The sequence below is a fragment of the Panthera uncia genome, chromosome D1, assembly GCF_023721935.1.
Source record: "Panthera uncia isolate 11264 chromosome D1, Puncia_PCG_1.0, whole genome shotgun sequence".
Taxonomy (NCBI): domain Eukaryota; kingdom Metazoa; phylum Chordata; class Mammalia; order Carnivora; family Felidae; genus Panthera; species Panthera uncia.
Genome location: NC_064808.1, coordinates 109487487 through 109510137, shown reverse-complemented (window position 1 = coordinate 109510137; position 22651 = coordinate 109487487). Strand labels below are relative to the sequence as shown.

The 22651-nt window shown below is 41.9% G+C and overlaps 1 protein-coding gene across 4 annotated transcripts in view; it reads left to right on the top strand.

The window, feature by feature from the left end:
• DYNC2H1 (dynein cytoplasmic 2 heavy chain 1) overlaps nt 1-22651 on the top strand; it is a 348288-nt gene that overhangs the window by 34807 nt on the left and 290830 nt on the right. For all 4 annotated transcript variants that reach the window (XR_007454148.1, XM_049614182.1, XM_049614176.1 and 1 more), the window contains exons 14-29: nt 1121-1273; nt 2140-2238; nt 4918-5057; nt 5140-5368; nt 6210-6337; nt 10194-10309; nt 10953-11080; nt 13214-13363; nt 14292-14497; nt 15375-15530; nt 15621-15735; nt 16272-16442; nt 17672-18054; nt 19776-19908; nt 19999-20116; nt 22324-22436. Coding sequence is in view for 3 of the 4 variants with exons in the window: in XM_049614182.1 (XP_049470139.1) it covers nt 1121-1273; nt 2140-2238; nt 4918-5057; nt 5140-5368; nt 6210-6337; nt 10194-10309; nt 10953-11080; nt 13214-13363; nt 14292-14497; nt 15375-15530; nt 15621-15735; nt 16272-16442; nt 17672-18054; nt 19776-19908; nt 19999-20116; nt 22324-22436 (2538 nt within the window). In the remaining variant the exon portion in view is untranslated. The remainder of the gene's footprint in view (nt 1-1120; nt 1274-2139; nt 2239-4917; nt 5058-5139; nt 5369-6209; nt 6338-10193; nt 10310-10952; nt 11081-13213; nt 13364-14291; nt 14498-15374; nt 15531-15620; nt 15736-16271; nt 16443-17671; nt 18055-19775; nt 19909-19998; nt 20117-22323; nt 22437-22651) is intronic.

Here is a 22651-nt window from a genome sequence, read left to right as displayed (position 1 = left end):
CAGCTTTGCAACGGATTTTCTTGTCTTTTCCTTTGTCCCGCAATGTTTGTATTCCCCCCTTTACCGAAGGATATTGTTACCAGAAATGAAAGTCACAGTTGACAGATCTGTTAGCACTTTCAGAATCTTCTACTTCCTCCTGGCTATCATGGTCTTAGCTTTTGAGTTTGCGGTCCTTTCTGAGTAGCGTTTCTCTGTGATGGAATGAAGCGTAGTGATCCCCGAGTGAGTGTGTGTGCTCCACACTCCGCTGGGCCCCGCAGGAACCGTCCTGGACTTGCGCGGCTTCCCGTGAGGGAGTGGGAGTTGAGTGCCCCTTTCAGGGCACTGACACCTTCCCTTGAGGGTGGGCCCGGCCTGTGCTGCCCCTAAGCAGGGTATGAGCCTGGCCCCTTCTCGAGCCCCATTCACGTGGCTGGGAGGGAGCACTGGACTGACCTGCCTGCCCGGGGGTGGGCAGCTCGTTGCTCAGCCAGCCTTCCCTTGACGAGGACTTGAATACTCCTGGCCTTTGATTGGTGGATGAAGGGTCAGCCCCCTGTTTGGTCCTGCTCAGGCTGCAGAGCTGTGGCATTTCTGTTGGTGTTTGGCCAGAGTAGGGTGGGTATTGCTAAAGGTTCCCTTGGACCACAGTGTTCCCAGTCCTTTGGCCAGAGGGAGCCGGCTTCTTGGAGGTGGCTCCTGGTGGGAGGTGTGTCCATCGCCCTGTCCTGCACATATGGAGACGGTGAGGAAGCGTGCATGTGTCTCTCCTCAGCTCTCCAGGCCTCAAGGTCGTCTGCTGCCTTCCACCTGTCATTCCTGTGTGTGTGTGTGTGTGTGTGTGTGTGTGTGTGTGTGAGAGAGAGAGAGAGAGAGAGAGACAGAGACAGAGACAGAGACAGAGAGGTCAATCTAGCTCATCTAGGGCTGTTTCACTCTAAGAGAGGAAACTTGGGAGGGAGGGAGCTATTCATTTTGCCACATTGCCTTATCCTTATTGTTTATAAAATGGAAGCATTACTCTATGCGTCCTCATTGCAGATAGTGTTAGGGATAACTGGACTGAAGATGGACAGTGTGAAATCTTGTGGAAAAAAGAAATGCATTGTATCGCTAAATGACATTTGTTGTACCTTAGAATTCAAAAGCAGGAAGTGGGGGAAAGTCACAGATTACTTGGGATAATCCTAAAGAATTAGAAGCCTACATTCAAAAGCTCCAAAATGCTGCCCAACGACTTGCCACCGAAAATAGAAAACTGAGAAAATGGCACACTACATTTTGTGAAAAGGTAGGTTTTATTTGTACAATTAGATAATCTATGAAGAGTATTATTAAAATGGTAATTGGGATGTAATTTTATTCTTTTTAAATTAAAAAAAAAAGTTTATTTGTTTTTGAGAGAGGGACAGAGCAGGGCAGGGGCAGAGAGAGAGAGTAAGAGAGAAAGTGAGAGAGAGAGAGAGAGAGAGAGAGAGAGAGAGAATCCCAAGCAGGCTCTGCACTGTCAGCACAGAGCCCGACGTGGGTGGGACTCGAACTCACAAACTGTGAGATCATGACCTGGACTGAAATCAAGAGTTGGATGCTTAGTTGACTGAACCCCCCAGGCACCGTGTGTTATAATTTGAAATAGTTTTTACTTATCTGGAAGTCTAATTATTTAACAGACTTACGGTTTGCAAAATAGTACAGAGTTCACACTTATTGACTTCCTCTGTTGTTAACAACTTGAATAACCATACTACATTTATGATAACTAGGCAATAGACGGGTTTTGAATTTTACAGCTTTTCCACTGATGTTGCATTTGGTCGTTGAGTCTCTGTAGTCTCCTCCTCCTTCTGAGACTTTCCTTGCTTGTCATCACCTTGATACTCATTACAGAATCAGTCATTTTTTTGTAGAAAGTGTCTCAATGTGGTTTGTGTGAAGCTCTCTCATTCTTAGATCACGGTGATGCGGTTCTGACAGAAATACCGCAGCATCGATGTTTGCCTTTGTCGGGGTATCAATCAGTTATTTCTATGTCTTACTATCGGTTGAATTAATCTTGATCACTCGGTTGAGGTGGTTGGTGTCTGTCAGGTTTTCCTACCGAAAAGTTACTGCTTTTCCAGGGTTACTTTGCGACTGCTGTGCTTTAATTTTTAACAGGTCGTCTTTCTCATGAACATTGATCTGCTTCGGCAGCAGCAGCGTTGGAAAGATGGATTACAAGAATTGAGAACTGGCTTAGCAAGCGTAGAAGCCCAGGTAATTATGTTTTCCTTGGTGTCTACTCTTTGAGTGTGATCTTTTCAGAAGGTAAATATAGGAGTTGAGGACGAGTTCATAAAGGTTATCTGTAAATCTTTACTAAGAAATTTCTAATAAATGTAGAGTTCTACTGAATTGTATATAAAGACCACAAATTAGCAATGCATTTACATTTAAAAATATAAAAATAAGTTTTCATTTATCTTTTGGAACGTCCAGTTTCTCAGTTCAGACTTAGTAGTTTCTTTGACTTGGTGCTTAAACGTTACCATTGTTTAGTTTTCTTTTAGCTGGTGGAGACATGTGTAGAACATGAAGCGAAGTTGGGCAGAAGCCCAGTAATTGAAATAACCGTTTCAGAGTGTTTTCCTTTTTTTTGGGTAAAATTCCATTTCTATACACATTTTGATAAATTATGGTATTTATGTAAGTGTAATGCACAGAGCCTCCTGCCCGGTCTGTGGTAGGGTGTCTTAGCTGAGGATGAATTATGTGTCTTATCTGTTTACATGTAGTTTTCAGTTCTTAAGTTAAAAAAAAATTTTTTTTAATGTTTATTTATTTTTGAGAGAGACAGAGAGAGACAGAGTGTGAGTTTGGGAGGGGCAGAGAGAGAGGGAGACACAGAATCCGAAGCAGTCTCCAGCTCTGAGCTGTCAGCACAGAGCCCTATGTGGGGTCGATCTCACGAACCATGAGATCATGACCTGAGCTGAAGTTGGATGCTTAACCGACTGAGCCACCTGGTGCCCTGAGATTTTTTTTCAATTCTTTTTTTTTTTTTTTTCAACGTTTTTTATTTATTTTTGGGACAGAGAGAGACAGAGCATGAACGGGGGAGGGGCAGAGAGAGAGGGAGACACAGAATCAGAAACAGGCTCCAGGCTCCGAGCCATCAGCCCAGAGCCCGACGCGGGGCTCGAACTCACGGACCGCGAGATCGTGACCTGGCTGAAGTCGGACGCTTAACCGACTGTGCCACCCAGGCGCCCCTTTTTCAATTCTTTTTAAGTTTATTTCTTTTTTTCTTTTGAGAAAGAGGGAGCATGTGCGCACACACACAGGGGTGGAGGGTGGCAGGCAGAGACAGCCGGAGAGGGGGAATCCCAAGCAGGCTCTGTGCCGCCAGCACAGAGCCTGATCCAGGCCTTAAACTCGTGAACCCCGAGAGCATGAGCTGAGCTGAAAGCAAGAGTCAGACACTTAGCCGACTGAGCCACCTGGGAGCTCCCAATTCTTAGATCTTGAAGAAAAAACAAGTGTTAGCATTAATGTATTTATGGTTATATGGAAGCACAAAGAGTATAAACTGTCTTGAGCACCTTCTTATTTTTCAGTTGATTATTTTTTAAAAATGCGCGGTGGATTATTTAAGGGGTGAAGAAGGAAGAGAAGAGCTGCACTTGATGGGGGTTTTAGAAAGAGGTCTAAGAAGTTGATCAAATAAACCACTGAGTTTTTTTTTTAGCGCCATAGTATAAAGCCCATATATAACATCCACTTAACGTTAATTTGATATTTTAAATTTTGCCGGTTTTTTTGTGGACTATTTAAAAGCATGAAGCTTGGAAATTTTTATATTTGACTTTATATAAACTGTCCTACTACAGGTAGCAGTGAAGGAGTTGCATGTTTTAAGATGTTAAAAATGGGTTGTTTTTTTTGTTTGTTTTTTTGCTTATAATTTCACTATATACGATATAAATGCTTTAAATGAAGACCCCATTTGTCGTAGAATCTAAGTCTAAAGTTCTCTCTTGTGGAGCAAGAGAGTGGGACGCAGGATTAAAGCGAGAGATGACTAATGTCCAGAAAAGACAAGAGCCCCAAATAAGGGCCCTTGCTCCGCTTTTATTGGGATCAGAAGGCTTACAGACATGGCAATGGACGTGCACAAAGGGACAATGAATCTGTGAACATTAACTTGTGGACATGAGGGAAAGGGGGTCTTGAAGACATTCGGGGTTAGGGGTTTGGGTTAAGACACAACAACGTCGGGCCACCGGGCAGCCTGGCGGAAGGTTGTTTACAGAGGACAGGAGGCAGCACCTTTGTTTGTCTTAGCCTAGGGGACGAGGCAGGTAGGACACGTGACCTCAGGGTCGACAAGGCACCTTTCTTTTGTTGTTGTTGAAGGACAATGAAATGTATTACCAAATTGGTTTCCATACAACACCCAGTGCTCTTCCCAACAGGTGCCCTCCTCAATACCTATCACTGCAAATGCACCTTTCTTTTGTTAATCATCTCAGCTCTGGGCAGCTTCACTGCCCCACAGGGTCTATAGCCCAATTTACCTGTTTACCTAACTTCAGCCTTCCCTCCTGTGAAAGCAGCTTTCTGCTCTAGTACTAAATGGGTGTGGGAGGGGGGTGTTTTTGCTTTGAATGCCTAATCTTGTTTACCTCATACACCTTTGTATTGGGGGCCTTTGTCCCCTCTCTCTATTCTGGGGGCCTTTGCCCCCCCCCTCTATTCTGGGGGACTTGGCCCCCCTTCTCTGTCTTTATTCCCCCGATCTTGTTGATGTAAACTTGGATGAGAGCATCCCATGGCCTTGTAATTCTCTGTGCCTTGTTAACCCATGGGTGCAGGCCCAGGGAGTTCCGAAGCTTATTCCCCACATCCATTCTGTCACCTGGTTTTTAAATAAAAAACGTGACTCTAACCTATCAGGGGTTCCAGGCCGGTGACATGCATGCGTGGAAGCAGCACTGGAATCACCAGCTGTACAAAGCCCTCGAACACCAGTATCAGATGGGCCTGGAGGCACTGAATGAGAACCTGCCAGAAATAAGCATAGACCTAGTGCACAAGTAAGCTTTCTTACAGCCCCTTTCATTTTCAGACCATGTTTTTCCAGTAATTCATATGTTAAAGCTATTTCTTTGTTTTCAGACAGGGACGGTTACAATTCAGGCCTCCTCTTGAAGAAATCCGGGCTAAATATTACAGAGAAATGAAGAGGTTCATTGGCATTCCTAATCAGTTTAGGGGAGTGGGTGAGGCCGGAGATGAGTCCATTTTTTCTGTTATGATTGATAGAAATGCAAGTGGATTTTTGACTATTTTCAGCAAAGCAGAAGATCTGTTTAGGAGATTATCAGCTGTTTTACACCAACATAAGGTATGGAACTTGTAATTGTCTGTTATTCTGTTATAATGTTTCATCTGATTGGTTGAGTGAGTATTAAGTGTACTGATCTGCGGTTTATCTTGTGTGGCATGACGTAAAAGTACGGCAAGGTGGGGAGCCAGTGTGAGGATTCCTGTGCAACCCAGACTTACACCACAGATGAGAACAAAGTTATACTAAGATTTTTTTGTCTTTGACTCTTTGAAGATTGAGAAACTAGTTGCATCAGCTTGGGATGTGACAAGATTCTGTTGTGTCCATTTTAACTCCTCTTGGGAAACTATCTCCTTTCATTCATTCTTGGAATCGAGCGGCCCTTGGAGTGAGGTCTCAGATGTAGTGAGGTGGAGAGGATTTCACTTCCTCCTCGTGTTGGAGTGAACCTTGGCTGCTCAATGGGGAGAGACCCCAGCTGTGTCCCTCGTCCTTCCTTTCGCTCCCAAGACGCGTGACTGAGAAGTCAGCCGGTCTCCCAGTTGCCACCGGGTGCTGCTTCTGACTGTCGGGTTTCTAGGACTGATTGAATGTGCATACGTTCAAATTTGTAGCCTTGGCTTTGCCAAATGATTCTGTATTTGGATACATCAAATTTGAGAAGAGAATCTGAGAAAAGGGTTTTGTGGTCTTTTAAAAAAAGTTTGATGATCACTTACTTTTATATATTAAACAGTTTTTTTAGGCTCTACAGTAATGGTTATATTTGCGTACTTAAATTGAAATTTACCTGAATACCTTACATCTGTACATTTTTATCAGTGTTAATTAGTTGGACCCTAATTTTTTATATGTTAATAAATTCTGTTTCTTTAATATGTTTTCCATTCTTTAATAGGAATGGATCGTAATTGGACAAGTTGATATGGAAGCTCTAGTGGAAAAACATCTCTCTACGGTCCATGATTGGGAGAAAAATTTCAAAGCACTGAAAATAAAAGGGAAAGAAGTAGAACGACTTCCGAGGTATGAGAAGTTAGAGTCGAGTTTCGGTCCCATTCAGTAAAAGGGAAAGAAGTAGGGTGGCCTCCGGGGCCTGAGAAGTTAGAGTTTCTGTCACGTTCCAGTGTTGTCATGACCTGGTGAGGGTGCTCATCAGTAGTGGCCTCGTGTCAGTCACCTTCTGCCTCCCGTAAAGCTTGGCCTTGGCTCTCGGGTATCGTCTGCGTTGGGTGCCGAGACGAAGGTATTTTTCTTCTGGAGGTTCTGCCGGCTGGGACGGCTGGGACCTAACTGGGGGGAGTCGATCGGGGCCTGAGGATCTGACATTTGACACGCACAGGCACGGGCTACGAGCGCTAAGACTCGCCCGTGAGAATGTGCTCCGGGATATCAAGCCAATGCCGTTGGACTCTGGCTTTGTACTGCTCTGCCTCCTTTTGGGATACCGTGGCAATCACACAGCCTGGTGCTGCATCGACGTAGGGCCCGAGACGTGGTGGAGACCCTCTGAGGGGCGTGTCATAACCCAGCTACTTGAGAACGGAGTCCCCCTCCTACCTGAAATTCTTACCACTGGAACCGCTCTTGGTAGGAAGCTCTATGACAGGCCTGTTTAACTGTGCATGTATTTCCTCTAAAGGATAAGACCACTTGTGTTAATCTACTTGCTCATTGTCTCAACAAATATTGGGTGAGCGTGGATAATATGCAGAGCTTGTCCCGTGGGAGGATAAAGATGAGGAAGAGAGGACCTCACGTGGCTTACTGTCTGCCGGTGCAGTGACACATGACTCAGTACTCACAGGGGTTAAGGGAGTGGGCTCTGGGGGCAGATGGCTGGTCCCAGCTGCGTGACCGCGACTGCCATTTACACCCCGTGAGCCTCGATTTCCTCAGCTTTCAAATAGTTAATACAGAGGTGCCTGGGTGGCTCAGTCGGCTGAGCATCCGAGTCTTGGTTTCGGCTCGGGTCACGATATCCCGGTTCATGGGATTGAGCCCCATGTTGGGCTCTGCGCTGACAGTGTGGAGCCTGCTTGGGATTCTGTCTCTCCCTCTCTGCCCTCCCCTGCTTGTGCCCGCTCACTCTCTCTCTCAAAAGAAAATAGTTACGACAACTGTAATATTGATCACACGGTGTTTTGAGGATTAAATGAGTAATTTGAACACAAAGTACTGGTATGGCTGACATTCGCAGTGTATGTTACTTACTGTTAATTGTTATTAATACCGGATAGAATAGTGTGTCTCATTTTAGAGATTGAACTAAGGGCTGGGGAAGTGTATACAGCATGGCGGTGACATCCCATCCTTTCTGGGCAAAACTGGGGAAAGTTTCATTCAGATAGAAATCCTTGAGCTGGAATTTTGACAGGAAAAGCGAGAACTGGAGGTTGCACCAGGGTGTCTCAGGAGAGGGGTTTGTATGCTGAAAATAAGTTGGTTAATTGAGAATTTGATGAATTAGCGTTTTATTAGGGGCTAGAGGGCCTGTTCCTGGAGAGGGGTAATGAAGGTACAGATTTGGGAGAGTTTTACGTTCCCATTGGGCAATTTGGATTTTATTCATATTAGAGTGGTTAGCTCTCGGTTTCTCGTCCAAAAGGTGTCAGTACCTGCACATTAGGGGTGTTAGTCTGGAACGAGAGAGTTGTATGGTTTGAGAAAGAGACCATGGAGGAAGCGAGCTTGGTCTGTCATCACCCAGAAAACCAGCAGTAATTAATTGAATGAAGTTGTTGGTACTCCAAATGGGGAAGAGGAAATATTATGAAGTATGAAACAGTATGAGGTATTAAGAGGTCTTAATTTTGGAGGAAGATGAGGGATGAGGGACAGAAAAGAGACAAATGTCCTGTGGGTTTGAGGTCAGAGGAGTTAGATGATGATATACCGTTAATGTTGGTTGGAAGTAGGGAAGAGAGTGCTTTTGTAATGTTTGGGTACAAGGTTTCTCTTCTCTATTGGATACGGTCTTTGGTTTTTTGTTTTTTTAATTTTGTTGTTGTTGTTGAGAGAATGAGAGTGCCAGTAGGGGAGAGGGGCAGAGGGAGAGACAGAATCCCAAGCAGCCTCCACGTGGAGGCTCCATAATTTGGGGGTAGCCTATCTAGGGCTATCCCATTTTATTTGTGGCTGAAGGGAGCCTCATTTTCATGCTACCAGTATTTTCAAATGAAAGGGTAATGTTGGTCTGTTCCCAGGATTCTATAGTCGGTGAGTAAAACTCTGCTGTAATCAGACCATGTGGTGATGCTAATTCATTAGCAAAATATGGCATAGTTAATTTTAGTGTTTGTTAAAATCATCTGTTTTAAAATTTTTTTAATTTTTTGTTTTTTGGTTTTTTTTTGAGAGAGCATGAGCAGGAGCAGGGGAGGGGCAGAGAGAAAGGGAAAGAGAGGGAATCCCAAGCAGGCTCTGTCAGCGCAGAGCCTGATGCAGGGCTCGATCCCACTGAGTCGCTTGAGTGACTGACTGACTGAGCCTTCCAGGTGCCCTTAAAATAATGTATCTTTATCAAATATTACCAATCTCAACATTTTATATGTCAGAATTTCAAAAATTGTATAAAATTTCATGTTGAAGTAAATCGGTATGTCGTACTGGTTAAGAACTGGAGTTAAAACCACTCTAGTCAGTGGGTGATTGAGAATAAATCTTTAAGAGAACAAGATTTTTATAATAAAAGTGAGTATTGAACTCTACAATTTACTTTGTAAAATGTCACCTGGATCTGTGTTTCCAAAAGATTAGTAGCTTTTTAAATGATCTTTGTGACCATAATTTCCAGGCTTTTTAAAAATTTTGTGAATTTAAGAAAGATATGAGATTTTTTTCTGATGAGCAAGTCTGGTGCAACGTCTGCTTAGAATATGACAATTTGCATTAAGGATATTGTGCAAAGAATTAATATTCTTAACAGTATATGCCTTTTTTCTGAGTTAAAACAATGTTTCATAAATTTTTTAGAGTGTGGAAACTCTTCTTAATGTTTCATGTTATGGACATAGTACATATACTGAAAAATTTGGATCCTACTGTATCCTGGTATTTTTATTTAACACTAATCTTTAGTATTTTGTCCTGTTATTAGCCCTCAAAAATGTGATTTTTTAATTGTGTGGATATACAATTAGCCATTTTTGTATTCAAATTATTCCTAATTTTTCACTATTATAATTAATGCTTTGAAGAAGATACTTGTATATAAAATCTCGGCATCTGCTCTGAAAATTTCCTTGGGATAAATTCTCAAGGTGAAGTTAGTTAAGACAAGTGGCCTGGTGTTCATGGCTCACTTGCTCCCCGTGAAAGCCGCATGGTCGTCTGCTCTGATCCGAATTTGTGAGAGTTCTCTTTGCCTACACAACTGAAGACATGAATTAGCAATTCATTACATTTTTGTTAATTTGATAGGTAGAAATGATGGCGTGTTGTTGTCTTAGTGCCTTAACAGTCTCTATTTGCCTTCTGTCTTTTCTGTCCCTTATCACTGTTGTTTGTACTTAGCAGAATAGCAAATTTATGTAATAAATATTTAAATAAGTACATTAAATGCTGTGACAGATACAGGGCTTGTAAATGTTTACGTATATTCATGTTGACACTCTAGGAGGTTTTAATGTGCTGTCCTTTTAAAAAAAACTGATACAGTGGGTGATAAAAAACTTTAGTATTGTAACACAATCATTGTTTCATGAAAACTTCTTGATAGTACGTGGAAAACATTTTACTAAATGAAATCTGAATGTGCTTAGAGATTACAATAATACTTTTTGAGTTACTTTGAAATGTATTATATAAAATCATTATAATGAGGTTCTTTCCCTCTAATAAGTCTTTCTCATGTCAAAATCTGTCATTTGGCATTTTTCAGTGCGGTCAAGGTAGATTGTTTAAATATTAATTGTAACCCCGTGAAGACTGTGATTGATGATCTCATCCAGAAGTTATTTGATACACTTGTTCTTTCTTTGAAGAAGTGCATCCAGGGTAAGGACGCTTTTTGATTTTCATTTTAACTTACTGTTATATACAAAGGCATGTACTTTGATAGTATGAAATGTGAATCCCAGTGATTAAAATCGACCAAGCTGGAAAGTATCATGAAATGAAATGGGCTTCAAATGGCAATTTTCGTAACGTGGGAAAGCCCATGCCCAGCTTTTAAGAGTAAAAGTGGAGGCGGTTTTGCTGTTGACAACATGCGCCAGTATCAGTTTGGTGCCTGTGTACTGAGCAAGGTAGGCGATTCTGCCCTCATGTGTTTCTTCTCATCTGTTCAGTTACTAAGATTTTCCAAAAGTCTGCACTGTGTCTTTTTCCATGAAACTGGGATGCTTTAGCATATTAGCTAAAGGACGGGAAAGGTTACCAATTTTGAGTAAAATATACTAAGAATGAGTACATTTTAACTTTGTCAAAATTTTGAGGTATAACGTAAAACAACTAAACTTGTATGGCAAGGCATTTCTTTGCTTATTCTGTATTTTAAAACTCTGTCGTATGAGCAAATAATAATTTAAGATTTAACGTATGCCATATGGTGAGTACTTCCAGTGCTCTTTGATTTTAAAATGATGCAGCGAAATATTTTTAGTGATAATAACATTCTGTGTCTCTGTTACCTGTTCAGCTCACTTACATGAAATTGATGCATTTGTAACCGAGGCTATGGACGTCTTAACAGTCATGCCCCAGTCTGTGGAAGAGATTGGCGATGCAAATTTGCAATACAGTAGGCTCCAACAGCGGAAACCAGAGGTGAGCATCGCCAAAGTTAAATCAAAGTTATCGATTGATTTTTATTGGACTGGAATGTTTCAATCAGGTAATTTTATGTGACCGTTGAGAAACATCATATAATTTCAGTATTGTAAGGAAGTCCACATAATCTGGCCCAATCGCTGAGCTCATGGTTGGACTCTGGTGCTATGTTGGTGCAGTGAAACAGTCCGAGTCAGAGTTAATATTGAGGAGTAGGTACAGTCTGCTAGGATGTGGCACATCTGAATCAGACTAAACTTAGTAATTCATGCTGTTCCCTCTGGGGTTTGTAACCGGAAGTGTGCGGTTTGAGCTGAATTAGGAATACACACGTTCACACACGTGCACACACACTTGCATATGGAGTTATTATATTATGGATGGTTTTAACTAAGTTTAGAAGCAGCAAGAGACATAACTCAAATCACAAGAGAAACTTTGATGCGTCCCTCCTGCGTCATAGACTTCATATGATAAAGCTTGCTGAGAGGTGAAATCGTATGCTTTTGTGGCGCATTCCACAGCGAGGGTTAGAGAGAGAGGAGTAAATGTGTGTCCGAGCTGCTGGGCTTGGGCCCCTGGAAAGCTGATGGTAGCATTTCCTGGGAATGTGGGTGGCTGGAGGGGGAAGGTGTCTGGAGAGTGGAAGTGGTGGGGGGTTGGGACGTCAGACGGAAGTTGAGTGAGGAACAGGGACTTCAGAGTGGAGACTATGTTTATTAATTGGATATAAATTTAAGTCATCTCTCCATGCATGAACTGTGAAGCCAGGGGATTGGATGAGACCACGTGGTTGATGGCGGACCATGGAGGGTGCAGAGCAGGGTAGGACATCCCAGCATTTACTGTGGGGATGTCAGAGGAGACGGCAGAGGACCCTGTGAGTGAAGCGAGAGGAGAGACAGAAAAGGTACCTTCGCAGAAACTAGGAGGAGAGACAGAGACGCTGTGCTGTTCTGCCCGCGAGGCGGGAAGTGGCAGCGGTGGTAGGAAGAGTCCCTGTCACTCGAGCCACAGTCAGGGGCCTGGGGCCGACCCGTGGGTGCAGGGGAGTCACGCTGCCGGGTTTGAAGCAGCAGGGGCCATACAGAAGCGGGCCGTCACGTCTCTCGGGTGCCGTGTGGACTTGCAGGGGAGGACAGGAGGGCCCCACCCGGGAGTCTGTTGTACTCCTCAGGCTAATCTGGGTTCTGTCCACGTGTGGAAACCACAACCTGACTCTTCGTTTCTGCCTTCTCTGGCCTTCCTAGTACATCATGACTCAGTTTCACTTTCTCCGTTGTCTTTTCTTAAATACTTAAATACTTGACTTTTCCTTCTGTTGCTGGAATAGTTAATTTCTGTTCTTACCTAATCCCTAATCTTCATTCTTTGAGAAGCCTCCTTCTAACAGTTCCCTGTGAGTGGAACATTTCTAATAAGAACTTCACCTGGAATAGTTAGAGCATTGTCTTTACAGACTCACAGGTTCCTTCAGTCCTTGTGACCATCTTTAGGATCCTTTTAACCTCTTTGATAGAGTGCCATAGTTGAGTTTGTAGATAGTAATGAGTAAGTATTAGGAACTTCATATCCAGGAATTTAACAAATTATTTAGAACAGAAACCTTGATTTTTAAAAAAGCAAGAACAGGTTAGAATAGAATCTTTTTTTAAAATTTTACTTATTTTTTATTTTAATTTTTTGGAGAGAGAGAGGGTATCCAAGTTAGCGAGGGGCAGAGAGCAAGGGAGAGAGAAAAGTGGGTCTCACCCGATGGGGGGCCATGCTTACCTGAGGCAGGGCTGGAACTCACAATCCATGAGATCATGACCTGAGCCGCAGTCAGATGCTTAACCAACTGAGCCACCCAGGCGCCACTTACTTTTTTTTTTTAAGTTTATTTATTTATTTTGAGAGAGAGAGGGAGGGAGAAAAGAAGAGAGAGAATCCCAAGCAGATTCTTGCTGTCCGCATAGAGCCTGATGCATGGGCTCCAACCAATGAACTGTGAGCCCATGACCTGAGCTGAAATCAAGAGTCGGACGCTTAAACGACTGAGCCACCCAGACACCCCTAAAATAAATGGAATCTTTCAAGAAATTTGATAAAATAGGTTGTTTTTTATGTTGTTATATCTTCAACCTTTAGATTTTGCCCTTATTCCAAGAAGCTGAAGATAAAAACAGACTTTTACGAACTGTGGCAGGTGGAGGTTTGGAAACAATTAGCAATCTGAAGGCTAAGTGGGATAAATTTGAGTTGATGATGGAAAGTCACCAACTTATGATTAAAGATCAGGTAGGAACCTTTTAGTCATTGTGTTAACATGAAAACTTCATTTTTTTCTCACTGAAGATTCTGGCTTATCTTTATTCCATTGGAGCTCAGGTAGGTAGGAATTTTATACTGTGGATGAAATTGGCCTCCCTCAGTATTTCCGTACCATAAAATGCTTTATTTAAATGATCGTTTCCCGTACTTTGTCTTTATTTCCTACCATATGGAGAACTTAGGTAATCGTATTTTCGGTTTTCCTTATGAGTGAATATGTTTGCCTGCTATGTATGGTGACTTTTGAGGGGACACCTGGTAGTTAAACACACCTGTTGTACTCTTCTGCGTGGACACTGGGACACGCCTCCTCGGTTACGCAGCTCCCTGCTGGTGTGGCACAGCTGGTGGTCATTGGCCAAGTGTGTCTTATCACATCAACTTTGCTGATAGTTGTGGTGGATGCTGCTGATGACATGAATGAGTTTTTTTCTTTAATGTTTTATTTATTTTTTGAGTGAGAGAGTGAGAGAGAGTGAGAGAGAGAGAGCATGGGAAGGGGCAGAGAGAGAAGGAGACCAAATCTGAAGCAGGCTCCAGGCTCCAAGCTATCAGCACAGAGCCCGATGGGGGGCTCGAACTCACGGACTGTGGGATCATGACCTGAGTCGAAGTTGGACGCTCAACCAACTGAGCCACCCAGGTGCCCCTGACACGAATGAGTTTTTAATGATGATGCAGGCAGTATATCTCTCATTACTGAATATTTATAGTCTGATTCTATGTTTTTGACATCAAAATTTTATTGTACTTGAAGTTAGTAATTGAAAACAATCTTCTGAAAAATTTGTTTTGGTGGTTTTTCACCTCTACCTAGAAAGTGTTAGAAATAAAATGTGAAAATAAAGTGAGATTTTACTATAAACTGAATTACATAAACTCTTTTGGCTCATAGATCGAAGTGATGAAAGGGAACGTTCAGTCGCGTCTTCAGATCTATTACCAAGAATTGGAAAAATTTAAAGCTCGTTGGGACCAACTAAAGCCTGGTGACGATATTATTGAAACTGGCCCACAAAGTACTCTTGATAAAAGCGCCAAGTCAATAAAAGAGAAAAAGATTGAATTTGATGATCTTGAAGTCATAAGGAAAAAGCTGGTGTATGTTTTTTCTTTAAAATGGATAGTAACCATTTTGATTTATATTTCTCTGTATTAGGCCAGAGGCTTTCTTGTATCTGTTTGTCTTAATGTTTTTCTATATAAATTTCTGAAGTTTTAAAAATGATAATTCTAAGTGCTCATGCTACTACTTTCTTAGGAGTTGTGGGTGGAGTCTATAAGGACGTTAAAGGAAGCAAATTTCTGGTTAGGCTTAGAAACAGAACAGAAAATTAAGTTTACTTAGAAGTTACACTGGGAGTTGGAATACTTGTTTTCTGTGATTTCATTGTATTTAAAAATGAGGCCTATAAAATTAATGGAAAATTGCTTTCAGAGACCCTGAGAAGAAAAATGAACCTATAACAATAATATGAGGTTTCCAAGGAAAAAACCTGTTGCTTTATGTTACAAGTATTAAGGTTAAGTAAGCAGTGTTTCAGGTGTCGTCTCTTAGGTAAATGCTTCCATAAGATAGTGGTCTTCATGGGTGAGTGAAGGGTTTAGTACCAATTAGATGAAGGGTATCTTATATTCTAGAATCTCACCCTTGGGTATTAATATTAATGCGATATTTTATCAGTCCATGATATATGTCATTCTGAATCTTTACATTATTATCATTTATGACGTATGACGGACATAAAATACAGATGTTATCAATTCCACTTCGACTTCTTTGGAGAAATACATATTTATGAATTTAAAAGAGGTTATACTTAAGTAGTTAAAGTAAAATTCTTATGCAGTCCCCCACTGTCTACCTGCACACACACACACACACACACACACACACACAGGGAATGCAGTTAAATAAACTTAGTGACATTTGACAGTTTTTTAAAATCTAATGATATTTCACTCTTTGTTTCCATAGTGATGATTGCCGTCATTTTGGCCTAGAAGAGCCCAGCTTGTCTTTGGCAGATAGCATCTCCAAGGACATTGAGAGCTGTGCACAAATTTGGGCCCTTTATGAAGAGTTTCAGCAGAGGCTTGAGGAAATGGCCAATGAAGATTGGATTACTTTTCGGTTTGATTCATAAACACTATTTAGATTCTTATAATTTGGTAGTGTTTTTTTGGGAGGTACATTTTGAGGTGTATTCCTGGTCTCTTACAGGACTAAGACATATCTGTTTGAAGAATTTTTGATGAATTGGCATGACAGATTAAGAAAAGTTGAAGAACATTCGGTTATGACGGTGAAATTACAATCAGAAGTTGACAAATACAAAGTAAGATAGTTTTACTTTACTATTTTAGAATGAGGTTTGCACCTTTCACGTGTCTTTTATGCAGCTGAGTGAGCTGTACTTTTAGTTTCTGATTTTCAGTGACTCCATTACATGAACAAAATAGGAGGTATGGAGTAAACCATAGAAATTATTGATCTTTCTGCTACTCTTCTGAAAAGTTAGAACTAAGAAATTTATGGTTAAAGTTAAAAATTGGAGTGTTTATACCTCTTAGAGCAGTTTAGGATCTGAGTCATTTAGCATATTTAGGATATAGGTTATTTCCTAAAATAATAAAGATAGAAACATTTTAGGTCATGTCGTCAAATCTGTCAAGCTATAACAGGAAGTTTGCATGTATCCACAGTAGTGTTTAATAAAAAATCATACACAATTCTGTTTGAGAATTTGATTTCGAGTTTGTTAAATAAGATGATAGAGTAATTAAAATTTTATAACTAATCATTAAAGGAAATAACAGTTTGCATTTTGACATATATTCTTGTGTGTACATGTGTCTTTTTCTCTTTTAACAGACCGTAATTCCTATCTTGAAATACGTGAGAGGGGAGTGTCTTTCTCCAGATCACTGGCTTGACCTTTTTCGTCTGCTTGGCCTTCCTCGGGGGACTAGCCTGGAGAAATTAATGTTTGGTGACCTGCTCAGAGTAGCTGATACGATTGTTGCCAAAGCTTCAGACCTTAAAGTAAGAATCACTTGTATAAATATCTCATGAATATGACCTTTGTTAACAGATGGTTTTGCTTTGTGTTTTATGTAAAAAAAGCAGCAAAATTTTTTTTTCTCTTAATATAGTGACAATGTTCCGCTAGTCCATTATTCTTTCTTTAGTAATACATCTGAATCTGTATAGGAGTATAGAAGCAGCGTAAACCCCTTCCTTGAGAGAAAGAAGACAATATGAAATAAAAAATAATCTTGGTTTAAGAAGGGAGTCAGCTTTGGGGCGCCTGGGTGGCTCAGTCGGGTGAGCGTCCGACTTCGGCTCAGGTCATGATCTCACAGTTCGTGGGTTTGAGCCCCACATCGGGCTCTGTGCTGATGACTCAGAGCCTGAGGCTGCTTCAGATTCTGTGTCTCCCTCTCTCTGCCCCCTCCCCCACTCGTGCCATGTCTCTCTCAAAAATAAATAAACATGAAAAAAAAAATGTGTTTTTTGAAAAAAGGAAGGGAGTCAGCTTTAATCGAAAGGCAAGCAAATACAAATCATTTTATATAAAATACATTTAAAATCATGGGGTATATTATAAATACAAGCTAAGAGATCACAAAATCCAGAGAGCTAAACCAAGAACCAGTTTGCAAATCAGGGTTAGGAAAGGTCTGTGGTACAAGGAGAAATGGTACCGCCTTTGGCCGTCTTAAGTGGCAGACTCTGTGTGTTGTGATCTGCCCGTTTGATGTAAAAATAAAAGGACTCTTGATGTCACATTGTTTTTTTCCTATTCAACATGTTCACCTTTGTGTTTGTTCAGAACCCTGGAGCCTGTTAGGTAATTGTGAGATCATAAAGTACAGTTGCTGTAGAAGATGGTTACTAACCACTTCAGCTGCCTCAGAAGTTAAATTTAAGTTACAGTATCATTGTTGAGGGCTGCAAAATTTTAAATAAGCCTGTTTTTGTGTTTTGCAATGGATTCTTGATTTTTCTTTCTTTCTTAGAAGTAAAAAGCTTATGGCAGGTCTTTAATATCATACTTTGACTATGTGAGATTGGATACTTTGTATCTGATATCTCCTGATACATTAGCTAGTGATTAATTCTCTTGGATAACATGTAAAATATATTCACTTATTTTTTCCTTTATTGTGAAAAGCCAAATAAAAATATATTGTGTTATAAAATAAATATTGTATGGTTTATTTATAAAATTAATGTGGAAATAATAAATATGAATATTTTATGTTAAATAGGATTTAAACAGTCGGGCACAAGGTGAAGTTACGATTAGAGAAGCTTTACGTGAACTTGATCTTTGGGGAGTTGGAGCGGTATTTACATTGATTGATTATGAAGACAGCCAGAGTCGAACTATCAAGCTGATTAAAGACTGGAAAGACATCGTAAATCAAGTTGGAGATAATAGATGTCTTCTTCAGTCCTTAAAGGATTCTCCTTATTATAAGGGATTTGAAGATAAAGTGTCCATTTGGGAAAGAAAACTTGCAGAATTAGATGAATACCTGCAGAATTTAAATCATATTCAGAGGAAGTGGGTGTATTTGGAGCCCATATTTGGCCGTGGAGCATTGCCGAAAGAGCAGACACGCTTCAGCAGGGTTGATGAAGATTTTAGGTGAGCACAGCTACGTGGGGCAGAGACACACGCAGCAGCTTTTTATTCGTGTTGGGAGGTGCTTAACACGAGGCGATTACTTTTACGTTATGAGTGTCACCTGTGTCTTCAAACTCTTTCTCTTTTGGATCCTTGTAAGGGCTGTTTTCTCTCATTCAGCCATTTGCTTCTTGAACCGTGTTGATCTGACCTGTCTTTACCACGTGACCTGATACTAACAGTAATGTTACTACAGTAGGAGAGGAATCATAATAGTACTAATATGTAGCTACTGTTGCCAAAAGTAATACATTACTCTCCTGTTGTAAATTTGATGGGCATTTTTCACGCCTCATTTTACTTCATCTCTGACTAGTATTTAAAAGCGTTGAGCATTTCTTGTTGGAGAGTTTTTTCCCTTGGCTTCTGGGGTACTGCAGGTGGTTTTCTGGCCGTCTGTCTGGGTCCTCTTCTAGTTTCTAGTCCTCAGGCCTCTCTGAACATCCAGCTGTGGACACTCCTCGGGAGTTTGGTGCCGGGTCTCCTGTCAGTGTGTCACGCTCCATGGGCGGTCTCATCCCCTCTTCCGTCCTTGTCCACCTGTCGAGCCCTCCTTCTCTCCTGAGCCCCAGTGGTGTGGACACCCTCAGTGTGCCAAAAGCAGGTTCACAAGCTTATCCCTTTAGCTCAGGTCCTCTTCCCTGTGTCTTTCTCGCTAACTGACTGCTCAGAGTGGAATCATAGGGGTATTTGACCTCCCCCTGTACCTCCAAATCCAGTAGGTCACTGCATTTGTTAATTCTGACCTACTTTATGTCTTTATGTCTTTATGTCTTTATGTCTCTCCTGGTTTGACTTTATTCTGAGCTACTTTTGTCGTTACTCCCTGGGTCCATGGCCTCACTTGGGTTTGTGCTCATTCTCAGCAGTGACCCTCGTGTGTGACCGCCAGAGTGGTCTTGTGCTGGTGACTTGTTGTGGCCTATTTCCTTGAATTCTTTAGTAAACGTGTAGAGAGGTTTCCTGTTGTTCTGAGGATAGAGCATAGCCTCTCCTTGTCCATTTCCGCAGCCTTCTCTTGTGCATTCTGTTTGCTTTGGGGACGCCAGCCTTGACTTGCTCGAACATTTCGAGCCCTTCCCAGGATCTTTGCCAGAAGGTGCTCCCCTCCTGCTCACTGATGTCTTCTTTCTATTCACCATGCAGGCTCAGCCTCAATCACTTTCTCACAGAAGCTGTGGATTACGGATTGCCCCGTTAGCTGCCCTAAAATACTTTGTACTTTTCCTCATTAGTATATATCAATATTTTATTTAAATAATTCGAGAAAATTATTTAATATCTTTCTCACTGGACCATTATCTTTATGAGATAGGGCTAAATATTTGTTTAGAGAATGAATGAAATAAGCGAATTTGCAACATGGGAGGTTAAGAATGGTAATGGAGGGCACCTGGTGGGCTCATTCGGTGGAGCATGCAACTCTTGATCTCCGGGTCATGAGTTCGAGCCCCATGTTGGACGTAGAGCTTCCTTACAGGAGAAAAAATAATTACAAAATGGTAATGGGACTTTACTAATTTTTGCCATTATTTCTTAGAAGAAACACAGTGATGTTTTGCTTTTATAGTAGCGTTACCTCTATTTTATTTTAAGTAGATAAAAAATAAATGTGTCTATATTTCTCTTTCAGTCAAAAACTGTTAAAATGGAGGTAAAAATAACTTTTTTTTCTTCTGTAGATCGATAATGAGTGACATCAAGAAAGACAATAGAGTCACAACATTAACGACTCACGCAGGAATCAGAAATTCGCTGCTAACCATACTCGATCAACTTCAAAGATGTCAGAAATCATTGAATGAATTTTTAGAGGCATGTTCTTTAAAAATATTTATGTAACAAGTTGTAAAGTACTTTATTAGTTATTTGAAAAGATAAGGCTATTCTTTTTGTCGTTATCAGGAAAAACGCTCAACGTTTCCAAGGTTTTATTTCATCGGTGACGATGACCTGTTGGAGATCCTGGGCCAGTCTACTAGCCCGTCAGTGATTCAGTCTCACCTCAGAAAGCTGTTCGCCGGTAAGAGCCAACACTCCTTCAACAGGTCCTGCGTTTCACGTACCTTCCAGGCATAATGTTAGGCTCTGACGTAGGCTACTGAATAAAATGCCTGTCCTGGCCTCTGGAGGGATTTATATCTTGATGGGACAGGCAGCCTCATGAGTTGGCCAGTCGATGGCCGTGGCTGCGGCTGACGGGTATGTGCTGTCGTGGCTCGTCTGTGGGACCCGTCGCTCACATCCGTGGCATCTCAAGGCTGACATCTAAAGGTGGATCTGAAGAAGGCGTCGGTCTTAGCTGGAAGAAAGGTGTGAGGGCAGAAGGAATTGGCCATGTGGAGGCCTGGGAGTGATGGGGAACGTGCCTTTTCATTGTCGAGCTGAAGGTTTCCTGCCTGACGTCCAGGTGGAGGCACCCAGAAGGCAGTTCCTGAGAGCAGAGAGGTCTGGGACGGGGGTGGACAGTCGGGGGTCCACTGTGCATGGGTAGTGGTTAAGCTGTGGGACTCGGTGAGGTTACCCGGTGACAGGCGTACGGTGATGGGACCCTGGGCTCCAGCAGTGTTGTCACTGTAGGCGGGTTACTGAATACTGAACGGTCTGCCAACGAAATAATGATTATTTTCTCAAAGCATTCCATTTGTGGGAAGAGAGCTGTATTTTTCAAAATAACAAGAAAAAACTTTCATCGTGATCTTCACTTCTGATTAGGTATCAGTGAACTACAGGCCCACGGGCCAAATCCGGCTCACAGCCTGATTTATTTTATTTTATTATTTTATTTTATTATTATTTGTAACGTTTACTTACTTTTCGAGTGGGGGCAGAGGATCTGAAGCAGGCTTCAAGCTCTACGCTGACCGCAGAGAGCCTGACGCGAGGCTCGAACCCATGCACCATGAGATCATCACCTGAGCCGAAGTTGGACGCCCAACCGACTGAGCCCCCCAGGCGCCCTCACAACCGGATAGTTGAAAGTAGAGTTTCGTTCGAACACGGCCATGCCCGTCGTGGTCCAGAGCCACTTTCGTGCTGCAAGCGCAGAGCAGAGAAGTTGCCCCAGGGAGGGCAGAGCTGTGAAAACCTAATGTATTGAGTTTCTGGTGCTTCACAGAAGCATTTACTCACCAGTGTATGTGTGAAGCTTTCAGGTCCTTTATCTCAGCTGTGATTTGGGCTGTGGGAGGCTTGGAGAGAGCTCTTGGCATCAGCAGGCTCGCATCCAAACTCTGCCTCCACTCTCTCAGTGTCGTCTCTTACTGTCATTTTTCTAAAATGTTTATTAATTTTTGAGAGAGAGAGAGACAGAGCGTGAGTGGAGGAGGGTCAGAGAGAGAGGGAGACACAGAATCCGAAGCAGGCTCCAGGCTCTGAGCTGCCGGCACAGAGCCCGACGTGGGGCTCAAACCCACGAACCGTGAGATCATGACCTGAGCTGAAGTCGGATGCTCAACCGACTGAGCCCCCAAGGTGCCCCTTGTTTCCTGTTTTAAATTGGAAAGAATAACTTAGAGGGTTTTTCCTAAGATCAAAATTGGGTAATGTATTTAAGCTTTTGTTGTATACTGTAAAATAGAGTGTACAAATCTGGGGGAGGGAAGTCCCGTTTGTCCTCCCTCTTTCTTTTGTCTCTTGTATCATGTTAGTGGAGTTAGCAGTATATGTTCTTTTCTTTTTTTAATGTTCATTTATTTATTTTGAGAGAGCACACATGCATGTGAGTCGGGGAGGGGCAGACAGAGAGGGAGAGAGAATCCCAGGCAGGTTCTGCACTGTCAGCGTGGGGCCCTATGTGGGGCTCGAACTCACAAACCGTGAGATCATGGCCTCGGCTGAAACCAAGAGTCAGATGCTTAACCGACTGAGCCCATATGCGCCCAGTCAGTGTGTGTTCTTACGCACCTGTTTGTGTCTGGCCTGTTGTGCTCATTAGAATGGTTGGGAGGTCCCTGCAGGTACGTTTTGTTCCTTTTCATCGTGGAGTAGTTTTCCAGTGTTGGAGTGTGTCAGCTGTTCGTTCACTGGCTGGCGGGCATTTGGGGGCATTTGGGTTGTTGTCAATTTTCGGTTAGGAGAAGCCCTTCTGTTGTATAGGGGAATTAATATAATTGTCATATGTAATGCATATTATGAGGTGTATATTACTCATTCTGTGGTAATGATGTGTCTTGTTTAATAATGATATCTTTAATCTTTGTGCATTTCAAGTGTTCTTTTATATTATAGGTATTAACAGCGTGTGCTTTGATGAAGAATCAAAACATATAACTGCAATGAAATCTTTAGAGGGAGAAGTTGTACCTTTTAAAAATAAAGTTTTAATTTCAAATAATGTAGAGGTAAGTAATTCTTTTCCAACTATGAAAATAAAAAGAATTAACTGTATGAACTTTGTATCAAAAATAAATTAGTCAATTTGTAGGGTAAACTTTGGCCATTTAGGAAACTCCTCTTGTGTCTTAAAAAATAACAGGGCACCTGAGTGGCTCAGTTGGTTAAGTGCCCGACTCTTGACTTGGCTCAGGCCATGATCTCACGGTTCATGAGATCGAAC